General features: G+C 44.0%; 1 protein-coding gene across 1 annotated transcript; it reads right to left on the reverse strand.

Annotated features, from left to right (window-relative positions):
* Positions 1–223: 223 nt before the first annotated feature.
* On the reverse strand, positions 224–5,332 carry fzr1b (fizzy/cell division cycle 20 related 1b). The gene is made up of 14 exons (XM_084369948.1): positions 5,046–5,332; positions 4,572–4,742; positions 4,251–4,352; positions 3,817–3,880; positions 3,554–3,681; positions 3,369–3,451; positions 3,093–3,276; positions 2,923–2,988; positions 2,719–2,821; positions 2,323–2,504; positions 1,985–2,218; positions 1,527–1,631; positions 1,254–1,346; positions 224–497 (listed from the first exon to the last, which is right to left on the reverse strand). The coding sequence occupies exons 2-14, from the start codon at positions 4,647–4,649 to the stop codon at positions 456–458; spliced, it is 1,464 nt and encodes a 487-aa protein (XP_084226074.1). The 5' UTR covers positions 4,650–4,742; positions 5,046–5,332; the 3' UTR covers positions 224–455.
* Positions 5,333–13,191: the final 7,859 nt, after the last annotated feature.

A 13,191-nucleotide genomic window follows, 5' to 3' on the forward strand; every position in this document is an offset into this window, starting at 1 on the left:
AAATATAGAAACCCCACCCATCCCCACCCAAACCAGGCTTCTTCTTCTCTCTGTTAAAAAGGAGAGCCTTTTAAAAATGTGACGTCATTACATTATATAGCTTAGAACTCTTGTACATGTATACTTCTGCTAATATATAATAAAACAATGTCATCACTTCCACAACAGAAAAAATGAAAACAAGACCGACTTTTTTTTAAGCAGACAACGTGTCCTGACAACAGACTGTTTGTTTTTTTAATCAGTGACATCACTGTGAGGGATGGCAGTTGTTGGAAGTTTGGATCCTGTGTAGAAAAAGTGGATCTGAGGAGAGTTGTAGAGGTGGTCGGTGCACTGAGAGGTGGTGCTGAGATGAGAGGGATCTAGTCTGTGAGTGTCGTTGGTGACTCTGTGCGTTTCAACCACGGCTTAGCAGACTGTCGCAGTCCTGAACTGTCCTGTCCGGCTGTTCACTATCGTATCCTCGTGAAGAGGTTCAGCACTGACTTTGATTCCTGGGAAAAGAAAAAATGGTGTCAAGAACTTTTAATATGTAATAAAGAGCTGATGATCATTTTGGTAACAAAACGGGGGCACTACTCAGTAATATGTTTCACTTTACTTGAAGGTAAACAAAAAGAGTAACTAATGACTTGTGAATTAATACTTAATGAGTCGTCACTAGTTCGTGCCACTCAGCGGCTGGTTCAAAGTTTACAAGTAACAACTCATGAAGAAAGTGGACAGTATGTCAATTCAAATTTATTTCTGAACTAATCATTACCTAATGATTCATTAATACAGTATTATCTACTATTATTATAGATAATACTGTATTATTATTATTATTATTATTATCTACATCGTCCCTGCAATCACAGTTATTCAGGAATGACTCATTAACGATTCATTAACTATTAAGTAGTTCCTGATTAATTCCTTATTCGCTTCTCAGTAACTACAGTCCAAAAACCAAAGACCCTTCATTTATTATCATAAATATAATATCAATATATTTTAGAAGTAGGAACCAGCAAATGTTTGACATTTTTTCTTGCAAATGACTGAAATGAATAATCAGTTATCAAAATAGCTGGCAATTTATTTTCTTTTAATTGACTAATCGTTTTATGATTTGACTTGAATCCACAATTGCCTTCATCCATCAGGAGAATGTTACCTTCATGTATTGTGAAATGCACAAACTTAAAATGAGACATCAGAAGAGACATCATGACATCAACATCGACATCATGACAAACACACTGTACCTTGGTGCAGCGTGTCTTGCTGAAGACGTTCCAGAAACGTAGTGTCTCATCCCCGGCTCCTGTGACGATGGCCTCCCCATCTGGTGACACAGCCTGAGAGGGAGGGGAGAAATGTAACAAAGTAAAGTTACCCAAGCCATGTACACTTTATACTTCTTCTCCACCACATTTCAGAGGGAAATACTGTACTTTTTTTCTTCACTACATTTATCTGAGTAGGTAGTCCAGTTACACTGAACATGCACGGCCGGTCATTTAAAACTGTAATCTTACCAGATAGAGCACTCTGTAAGAGTGTCCTGTCAGCTTGGCCACCTGCGTTAGTGACGGATACTTCCACACCAGGATCTGGTTCTGAGAGTAGCCGTGAGTGCTCACCTGTAAACAAACGGGGGAACAATCAACTGAAAATACAAATATTGTTGTTGTAGAGCTGTGATGGTCTGCAGCCCCCTGTGGGCCTTGGGGGCACTGCAGGTGGGCTGCGAGAGGTCATTTACAATTAATAAATAAAGTTTTTAAATATCAATTTTGTATTGAAGTTTGAAATTACCGTGAAGTATGTATGATTAATTATTTACATTGCTGGATAGTGTCTTAATGTCAACACTGAGATGAAGAAGAATACTCTTTTAAAGATTTTAAAGATTATTATATTGTCATTACCATCTGCTACAAAGCAACAATTACTCCTTAATGACACAGAAATGATGATGTGTGTGTGTCCTCACCAGTTCATTAGCGTGTTTGGACCAGGCCAGGTTGCACACCTGCGAGCCGGTGTCTGTGCTCTGCAGCGCCTGACCCGTCAGCGTGTTCCAGAAGCGCAGGCAGCGGTCGGCGGTGCCGCCGCCTGACGCCAGCAGCCCGTGCTGGTGTGGGGACCAGGCGATGGCCTTCACTGCTGCCAGGTGATCACTGTACTGCTGCATGGGGAGAAGGCTGGAGCTGTTCCACACCAACAGCTGGGACGGAGCAGGAGACGAAAAGTGACGGGACCATGAAGCTTAAATCGTCTCAGGATTCATTCATTCAAAAGTCCCTAAGAAGAAAGAAATAATTTTCTCACCTTGTTGTCGTTGCCTCCAGACGCCAGGTGCTGGTGGTCAGGAGACCACTTGAGACCACACACTTCTTGTCTGTGACCTTGCAGCCTCCTCTCAGCGGTAGGGGGGGTTCTGACGTCCCGCTGGAGGATCACTCGGTCCCGACTCCCCGACGACAGCTGCTCTCCGTTCCACGCCAGGGCACCTTGGGCACAAAGGCTCATATTTCACTGTGGCTGTCAAAGAATCCATCTGCTGTTTCTTGATATGACAGTAACACATGCTTGGTGGCACAATATACAGGATAGTTATGATAAAGTGCAAAACAACATTATATTCTTTCTTTTCTGTTTGGAGATTCTCCTTGTAATCTTTCTAGTTTGCTAAAAGCAGATAGTAACGAGCTGGTGATGACTGACCTACACGTGCTGAGTGACCCTCCAGACTGGTCAGTTTCCTCCCACCCGCCGCGTCCCAGATCTGAACGTAACCTTTGTGGGTTCCGACAGCGACGAGACTCCCCTGATAGGACCAGAGGCAAAGTCAAATCACCCTGTTGTTTTCACATTAATTCATTTAATTCTTATACTGTTGTCATACATGAGCAGAAGATTCAGCCTCACCCTCTCATTCCAACAAACTGATGTAACAGAGTCCCCGTCCACTGACAGGTCACATAACCTTGTCACCTGTTCCACAAACACAAAGAATATACAATTGCCATTTTACTTTTCTCTTCAGTGGATCACACACTATATTCATTCCCCACCATAACTGAATAACTTAACCGTACCTGGCTGGTGCAGGCACTCCACAGGTAGACGCAGGCTCCCAGGCCCACACTGAGCAGGTTGCCTGCCGACCAGTCTACCAGGTTGAGGTAGAAGTCATCCTGCAGCTCCGGAGCGTCCAGCACCTTGAAGGGGATCTTGGAGATCTTCCGGGCTGGTTTACGAGGAGAGCGGAGCAGCTTGTGACTGCAGATAAACATTGCGAGGAAAAGGTCAGCTGACGGTAAAGTTTAAGCGCCATTTCATGTTTGGTGTTCAGCACTTGAGACGTGTCATACCTCTTGTTACTAAGTGGAGAAAGGGAGTACGGTGAGACTTCATTATCGCTATCGAAAGGCACTCTCTTAGTGTGGACAGTGTACTGCGGAGGATTAACAAAGCAGAATTACACTCAGGGATGATTTTATTCATATTATCTGATGTAAAACAGAGATCAACAGCCATTTTCATCATCATCTCGTACCCTAAAAAGGCTGTGAGAGTCCTGAGAGAGGACTGCATGCCGCCGGTCGTCCGTGTGAGGGTCCGGCACTGTCTCTATCCCTGCCCCCAGTAACTCGTTCCTCAGCAGGGCAGCGTACGCCACAGCATCTGCAGGGGGGGAGGCAGAGAGAGTGGTGATGGAAACACAGAAGGTGGAGAGACAGAACTCAGGATTTTACAAAAAAAGACAACTTGGATGATTTGCAAGAAGAATGACCAGCATTAAAAAAAAAAATGTCTGACCTTTGCTTGAATCTGAACTGGCATCCTTTGCTTTATGGGTCTGATTTGGGGAGCGGCAGTTCTCCTGCAGAGAAAAAGGAAAGGTACGTCAAATTTTTCATTGTTTTGTTTGTAAAATATCAAAGGTACGGCTGCAACTGCCATTATTTCCATTACATGTTAATCTGAAGGTTAATTCCTTGCCGGAAAATCATGAAAAATTTACGTTATACCTTCAAATTGCTTATTTTGTCCAACCAACAGTCCAAAACCAAAAGACTCTTCATTTACTATCATACGTGACAAAGAAACGCAGCAAATTCTCACATTTAAGAAGCTGCAACCAGCCATTAGTTTGTCTTATTGGCTTGAAAAATGACTGAAACGATCAATAGATTATCAAAGTAGCTGCCGGTTAATCGGTTAATCGACCAGCAGGTGTAAAGGCTGCTCACGTTGGCATAGTGGAAGTTGATGCTCCAGTTGCTTCCAGCGCGGGTGGGGATGAAGCGGTCCCCTGACTTCACACTGACAGGACTGCAGGTAGCACTCACACACTGGGATGGCAAGAGAGAGACAGTTAAATACAATACATCACAGCAGGAATATTAGTATTTGGTAAAAGAGACAATATTACTCAGGGGCTTTTCATTTCCAGGTCGTGGTTCTCACTATATTCTTTAGATCAGGACATTACACTAGTTTCAGCCAGCTATCCTGCATACACACGTACGAGACATGCAGCTGCAGACAGATGTTCTGTCAGGCTGTGTCACCTTTGACAGGCGGGCCTCTGTCGGCAGGTTCTGGTGGTTGATTTGCCTCAGCAGCCGCCTCTCGTACTCTTGGTCCATCTCCTCACAGGCAGCAAGGCCCCTGTGCTGCCCTCCCCGCCCCCCCTTTTTAAACCTCCTCCCGGCGGGGAAGTCCGCACTGGAGCCCCATCTCTGTGGAAAAACACGTTAGCTTCATTGAGAACACAAGCCAGCAGTGTGGAGCGCTCAGAGACAAGACGCCGACCGGCCTGGTTAGCACGGTGTCTGCGCTCGCTACATGGTTTAAAGACCAGGTCGCGCTTCGTGGCTTCTCGCTGGCTTATTGACACGCGGATAATGTCGAGGTTAAATGAGCCTCGCGGTGCGCTAATGACAGCCGCACCGTTGTCATGGCATCATGCTCGCGCACAACAACCCGTTCAGAGGCAGCGTAACATCAGCTGACGACGCTGCCGCAGCTCCGGGCTCTCTTACCGGCCGACACGGAGGCTCAGGGGACCAAGTCGACCGTCATCGTCGGTGGAGGGGAAACACCAGCGCCGCGGCGGACACACTGCGGGCCGCTTTCCTCCGAGTAACAGCGGTGCGTCTGAATGCCAACGCGACCCGCTGGTGTTGTTTATGTTCGCGACAAAGATGGCGACCGAATCAGCTGTGGCAGAAATGCTCTGGTTGACTTCTGCTGCCTGTGCAGTCAGCGCGGTGCGCGGCTCGACAGCGGCGCCCGCTGGCGATGCACGCTCACTGCAGGTGGAGTCACACTGCGGTTGTTCGCCATGTGGCCGCGGGGTGTCGCTGCTGCACTGCAGGAATAATTTGGCTAGGGCTTCCAAGCAGCCCAGTTCATGCAGTGTTTGACCCCAGGTCCCTCTTTAACAGCTAAAAAAAATACATATTTAACAGTGTTTATCCACTGTTTATTTACATGTTTCAGTGTATATACTTCAACACAAAGAGAATACTTGTTCATGCAAAGTACATATAACATAAAAAACATGAAAAATGTCCCTATTCAGTGCAATAACAATGCTGAAAGGTCAGTTTTTATATTTTGTCTTCTTAATGAAATGCAGATTTCTATTGTCTCCAAGGCAAATTTTACCACTTTCCTACAGTTTTGGTTTTAATAAAGTCAAAAGAAAAGAAAAAAAAAAATTTAAAGGATAACAATATGTTGATTTTTCAGTTGGACCCCAAACATAGAGGGAGTAAAGCTGATCATATCTATGCCAGTATCATACCACAAAGCTATGTAGGGGAAATGCTTCCAAAAAACTACTGATTCCCCTCATACATACATTAATTCACTTTATAGGACCAATATGTAAGAATTTTGGTTGAAAATGTAAAAAAAACTTGATGATGTCTACGTATGGTGTTGCAGACATATACTGAAGTTAGCGTGCTAACCAGCTAGCTCCAGCCCGTCCCAGTACAAATCCTGTAAGACTGGTGTAAACGCGAACACTACCCTGGTCCCAGAGCTCCCAGTCTGAACTGCTAAAGTAGCAGCAGCACATAGTTACTCTGTTGATATGTTGCCCCATATTTGAATTGTGAATTTGACGGGTAGCATATTCTTGCATATTGCACCTTTAAACCAACCCTCTCACATTCATTTGCCTACCATCTTCATGGACAGTAGCAGAGATAGAGAGGGTTTTGATGGCACATGCTCGCCTCAGGGCTCCTCTGTGAGCGTGACCTCAGAGTAAATAAAGATCCTACATTTGCCCTCGCTGATCCCAAAACTTCCACCCTTTGCCAACAGTGCCAGAGAGCACTTTGCAAACGAAACAGGCAGATAAAGATGTACTCTCTGAACTCTTTCATGTGTGGTTTCGTGCATTACGAACCACTAGAAAAGAGGGAGAGGAAAACTGGCCTACTGCTGCTGCAGCCAGGTCTTTAATGAGAGTGAGTGAGTGACATGGTAGAGTGGAGACATGGCATGTCGTCTGTGGTGGCACTCTGATCTGCACGTAGGCTTACATTACATATCCGCCGACACAAGCACTGTTTATAGATGCAATCTGATTTTCTTTCTGCGCTGAACGGCATCTCTGTATTCAATACAGACCAACTGCCTATGCATATGTTTCTACTGTGCTTTACTTGAGTACTTTTATACGTTTACTCCACTACTTTGATATTATAAATTCCACTTTTCACTCCACCTCATTTATCAGACAGTCATAGTTATTTGTAACTTTCAGATCCAGATTTGACAAAAATAGACATATGATGAGCTTATAATGTTATTCATTGTCGACCTGGTGGCTTCCGGCCCTTGCGTCTTGTGACCCCTAACAAACAAAGACATATTTCTTCTCTTAACTACTCAGATGGTTCCATTTAAACAGCTGTTTGAGGCCCAAAGAGGTAAAATTAGCTGTCACATGCAATTCAACTGCCCCTTCATGAACGCCAGCATTTATTAAGACAGTATAAATGTTATTTTTAGCTGTCGTTTCAGCTTCTATGCCTACTTGCTAACTAGTTTTCTTGCAGTCTCAACAGGTGTTATTCAGGTACTGCTGGCTCAATATGTGAATGTATTATTTATTAAAGGGGAGACACAAGTTTTTTAATGCACTGGCCAATTTTGAATTTTTTTTTTCATTTAGCTTCCATTGCATGTCTTCTTCTCAAGGTTGTTGAGCTACTATCTTTCCATGGACCCTTTTTTGGTTTGCAAAACACAAGAGGAAGGAAGGAAGTATAAAAACACTGCACAAATCTTTGTAGCAGAGTCATCGTGAGACATCAAGGAAGTGAAGCACATGCATATGTGTCAAAGCTTAGATTTTACAAACCTTTTCATGTGTCTATAAAGCACCAATTGGTCCATAAAATACATCTATTTACACCTCTGATTAATTGGAAGTCATGAAGCATCCAGACCCCTCAGGTTATCTGGGACAGGTTTACTCAGTGTTCCCAGGAAAACCAAGCAAGGTGAGGCAGCTTTCAGTTTGTACGCTCTCCACCTGTGGAGCAAGTTTCATAATTACCTGAGGTCTGCTAAAACTGTCAGCTCATTAAAATCAGGGCTGAAAACATTACTGTTTACTTTAGCTTTCAAATGATTTAGATTCATAACTTCTTTTTAATCTGCATTTATGTGCTTGCTTTTGTTTTTATTGTATTTTAGTTGCAATTTTAAATTTTAGATGCAATATGTAAGAATTGTCCAGCTCAGAACAAATGCGGGGCAGCATATCATGAGCTGCCCTTACCTAATTTGCAAAGTTAGCTCAGTTAGCTGTGCAGCTAGCGGTTCAGACTGGGAGCTCAGGGACCAGGGTAGTGTTATTGTTTACACCTCTAGCACAAGAGCTTTGGATCAGGAAAACTGGTTAGCATGCTAACTTTACCAGATATCTCAGCAAATCAATACATAAACATCATAATAATGTAAAATCTTGTATTTTCCTTTATCCTTTTCCTTTTGTCAATTATGACCTGCAGATGTTGATTAGAGTTACTAAGCTAACTCTGGTAGGCTACAATGCATCAAATGGCAACAATTATGTTTAACATTATAAATGGTCCCTCTACAAATAAAGATGAATTGAATTGAACTGAATTGTAATACATTTTTGAACGTTTTTCAGCTACATTTCTTCCATTATGCCCCATTAACTGTAGCTGCCATTAGCTTTGTTAGCTTGCTAGCTTGGTTAGCTGTGACTGTAGTGGTCCAGACTTGGAGCCCGGAGCAATAGAGGAGTGTTGGTGTTCACACGGTTAGCACAGGAGCTTTGGACCGGGACGGGCCAAGGCTAGCTGGTTAGCATGCTAACTTCAGTAGATATCTCTGCAACACAGTACACGGACGTCATGATGTCAAAACTGTTATTTCTTCACATTCTGTTGGTCATTTTAATTCATTTTTATGAACTAAAATTCCACAAAGATTCATATTGTCCCTTTAATGTTTCATATTTATTGTATTTCTATGCGCTTGTAAAGCACTTTGCACTGCCTTGTGTCTGAATGGCTCTATATAGATAAACTAGGGGTCCTGACCCCTACTGGGAACCACTGGACTAACTGTGTGTAAAGCAGTTAAAACTTACTTTTTCAAGTGGACCCTTGTTAGATTGTTGTATTGGTGCTTGTACTCATGTCAAGGATATGAGAAGTTTTCCACCACTGTACATTATAAACTACGGCCATGTTTACACCCCTCACCATGCGCACATTCCACACGTGCACACACTTGCAGCCACATACGCAGACAAACACTGGCCGGGATTACTTACAAGAAGCTATCTGACCATCGTCTCATTTTGCTTTGAGACAGCCCAGCCACAACAGCCCCTCTTATCTGCATCCTCCATCAGCCTTGCACTGAGCAACGTGCAGCCAGGGCCACGTTGGAAAGGCCCAATGCCGACGTGCAGGGCAGCGTCTAGGGGTGTAGAGCGGCCATCTGGCCCAGTCAGGGTGGAGGGGGAAACGCTGCGGCCTTATCGCTCCTGTAAATACAGCGCAGTTCAGTGGGCACAGAGGAAGCTGCAGGGGCAGTGCTTACAAACTGTGACGCTCTCAGATTCTTACTGGAATTCACAACAAGACAACAATAGGACTCTGACTAATCTCATCTCTTGTATGATGACAAGAAAAATAATAGTTTCAGTATGATAGATAATAAATGGAAAGAAGGCGATGAGTGCAGGCTCAGCGTTTTTTCCAGGCAAACATGAATGGCTTTATTGTTCATATCCTCTCAGAGAAAGAGTGGATGGAAAGAGTGGTGTTTGTGCACATGAAACCGAGCTCTGGAAAACACAGCAGCAGGCTGGTACTGTAAAACAACAACCTTATCTTTGAATCATGTGAGCAGGGCATGTGGTGTTTGATACGTCACGGCGTCGAGTGTTTACAAACGGTGTTGATGGTGCCGCCTTTATGTTAACGTGTTGGTGAGAATTAACCGTTTTGGTTGGTTGTTTTTTTGGGGGGGACGGTTGGTTGGTTGTCTGTTTGGCTGGTTGTTTGGCTGGCTGCTGAATAAAGGGACGGATCGTGGGATTTTTTCTCACTTTCTTTTAACATTCTTGATCTCGATGATAAAAATCAGGAGTATTAAGGTGGCTGGTATCAATGAGTCACTACAACTTGATGTGGATCCAAATAGAAAAATCCATATCTAGCGGATTTAAATACGTTTTATTTGATATCGGATTAGGCTTGATTGAATTAAAGGAGGCTGTTGGGCCTCTCTACTGGGTGACGGGTGGCCAGTTTTTACATATGGCACCCTGAGAGGAACACTTCATCCTTCAGTTTATCACAAACATTCAAAATAAACACATTTCACAGAATAAGAAGGGCACAGAAACTGTAATCTGAAGCATAACTAAAGCTGTCAGACAAATGCAGGGGAGTCAAAATTATAAGCACTACTGGATCTAAGCCTCGGTGGTAGATCCAGACGTGTACACGTGACATTTTGCCGGTCTGCATTGTTATGCAGCGAGAATGTTTTTGTTATCTCGCCCCTATAGATGTGGTTGAGTTGATATTTTCATTTTGTGTGGGCCTCCTCTCCCTTTTCTCTCTTTCAGTCTCTCCCTCCACCGCAGACTGCCATGCTGAACGTCTCCTCCCACGCGCTCGCTCACTTTGACACACCAGAGAGTTAAAGAGCAGCACACTCTCCCCTCGCTCCGTCTCTCTCTGCCTTGGTGTCAAATAAGGACAAGTTATTGATCAAACCGAGGGGCATGTGAGTTAAACGTGATTTGGTTTACAGTAGATCTTTTATATTGATCCGACCAACATGGAGTCACATTTCAGAGAAAAGCTGGTTGTTTTGTGAGGAAGCCAACAGTCTGTGCTGCTGTGGTGCCAGAAAATCAGCCGGAAATCCCCCAACTGTATGTGAAAGGAGTATACGTATGTGTCTGTGCATGCATGATCAGTGTTCACTATCCATCTTTCCTCTCTTCCCCTCAGGCGGAGTGGATTCCCTCCATCTTCAAGTGTCACTTCTGCTCCTCTGCTGCTATGTCACACATTATTCAGAGTGTGTGCGAGCATGCATGTGCTTCCGTGTGTCATCTTTAAGTATGCATGTGCGATCCCGGGGGTGTCAGAGTGCTCTTGTGTGGCGCTGCGTCCCCACAGGGATGTTCCCTTCCATGTCCGAAACAGTTCCCGGGCCGGCTGCACGCCGGGTAGAGAGCCCAGAGGAATCAGCACAAATGTCAGGCGGGTGCTGTGTCCTTAAACGCATCATGACAGATGTGACTTGACACAGACAAGCGCTTCACACACAGGATAGCGTCCAAAGATCCACTTCTTTTTAAATCAGCATCTTTCTTTCAAATAATTGAGGCTCGTGAGAAAATATGCAGTCATCACACAGAATTAGCATAATATTTTTACACTATTCAGTTTATTTTCCATAAATCCTGATTAATTTGACTCAAAGTTGGTAATAAACTCTGCATGCATGTCCTCCTTTTCCCTCATGAAAAGGTCAGGAAACCAAAGTCTTACATTTCGGGTGTGTTTTGACATTTCTCATGCGTTCGCTCATTCTGTGTGTTACATAACTGCTGCCGTACACATCCTATGTATCTGAAGATATTCCAGAGAGTTGCATGCAAAGGCAAATCCGCACAGAGAGAAACAATGCCGTATCTATGATGACTGCCGCCATGTTTGATAACTAGATGATTTGTGACATTTTCTGGGAAGGAAGCATCCTGTTATTGTCCAAATCCTGCGTTTTAGACCCCACGAAACACAAGACACACAAACACACACATACAAGAGGCCTTAGAGGAAGCTGACTGCCTCATCTGATCTTTTCCAGATTCATCTTTTTTTTTTTTTAGAGCGGGGCAGAACTCTGTTTTCACTTCCTTACCGATCTGTCTGAGCTACTCAGAGCTGATCTCTGCCATCTACACACACGCCTGGGCCGCTATTGAATTATCCTGGAATGCCCCATATTAGCCTGTATTCCTCTCACTGACTGCTGCCCAGTTTACTTCAGTCCTTACTGTCAACTCAACTAAAAACAAACAGCAGCTGGCCAGGAGAAACTGCAGGAAGACATTTGTTTTTATAAAGTGGATACGGAGAGAGCAGGTTTGTTTTGCTGGAAGTGGTTGTCTTCCTCTCTCGCCTTGGCCCCGGGCCGTGGGCCCTTTCAGAGCCTGGCTGGTAGAGTGGAGAAAGGAGGTGGATTGGCTGTCAACTGGATCCACTGGCACTAGGAGCCTCCGGCCCAGCCTGGACCCAGGCAGTTCACAGACACCGGGGCCAGGGCGGTCTGCCTTCACCCTGCTGACGTCAGTCACCGACAGACCACAAGACTTGTGTTAGAGTTTCAAACAAACTCGCTGCCCATTGCCATGGCAGTGTGGACCACCACCATGGAAAACGCGAGTCCTCGTCTGCGCCAGTGTTTACCATAAACAGAACCTCATTCTTGCTGAATCTAAGGAAGGTTCATGTTTCCTGTTGTCAGCCGGACATCCACAAAGTAAACACAATCTTACGTCTCAGAAATCTTTCAAATTGGACGTCTGATGTATCACACATGGAGCACATGGAGTATATTTAAAGGAGCACTGTGTAGTTTTAGGAAAGAAATTTGAATCACTGACTGATTTTTTTTTAATGCCCAAAAAAACTGAATAAACAAACTGACCTTAAAGGACAACACAGTTTCATACTGTTTTACTTTGTTTATATTTGGCGGACCCTGCCACCTTTCTAGCTTCAAACAGTGTTCTGGGACCTTATGTTCCTCTGAGAACAGCCTGTTTATTCAGTTATGGAAAACATACCTATTCCTGAGTTTGTATTATTACCTCATTAATAATGTAAATATTACAGAATTTGAATTTCTTCTCCAAAAACTACATTGTGCCCCTTTAAGTCAGTACATTGTGTCAACAATGGATCTCTAGTCTTTCTCAGCACTGCTCCATGAGCACTGCCAATTTTCTATCCTACCAGGTAATTTTCATAGCTAACTAATGAGTGCCATCATCTAAGTTGGCTTTGGCAACACATTTAGAGTGTAATGCCAATGAAGCCTGTTGAACTGAAAAACTGAGCACCTTTCAAACATTGGTTCACAGATGAATGCATTAAAATGCCTGAACTCTTGAGCTGAGACCTAAAGGCAGAATGAGTGCTATCAAGCATTTATAAGCCATCAAAGACTGACTACATATCGTTATCATGAGATATATGAGAGCAGTAGGTGTCTTTTTTTTGCCGTCTGTTTTGTTGAAACTGAAATCAGTGGAAGTCATCTCACGGCTTCATGCGCGCCCTCCTGTTCATCACGTATTCTCGATGCTTATCGCCTTGGGTCAAGGTGCTCGCGGCCATGGGAGAGTGAATGCCCTCATTGCGAGGCGCATAGCATCACTATCTCTACCCTTCCTGTTTACACTGATGGCTCAGCGTCCAGAACTCAAATCAGAGAAAAGACACGTCACCAGCGTCACTGCTGGGAAGTGACTAATGACTCGATTCAGTTGTTTTGCTGCTTCTGTCATTTCCAGCAGGTTTTTCCCCTCAGAGTTGCAAAACTGGAACTACGACATGAACAAAACCACATCAGTTGTTGTTTTATTTAATT

The sequence above is a fragment of the Pagrus pagrus genome (genome assembly GCF_965226575.1).
Source record: "Pagrus pagrus genome assembly, chromosome: 12".
In the NCBI taxonomy this organism is placed as follows: Eukaryota; Metazoa; Chordata; class Actinopteri; order Spariformes; family Sparidae; genus Pagrus; species Pagrus pagrus.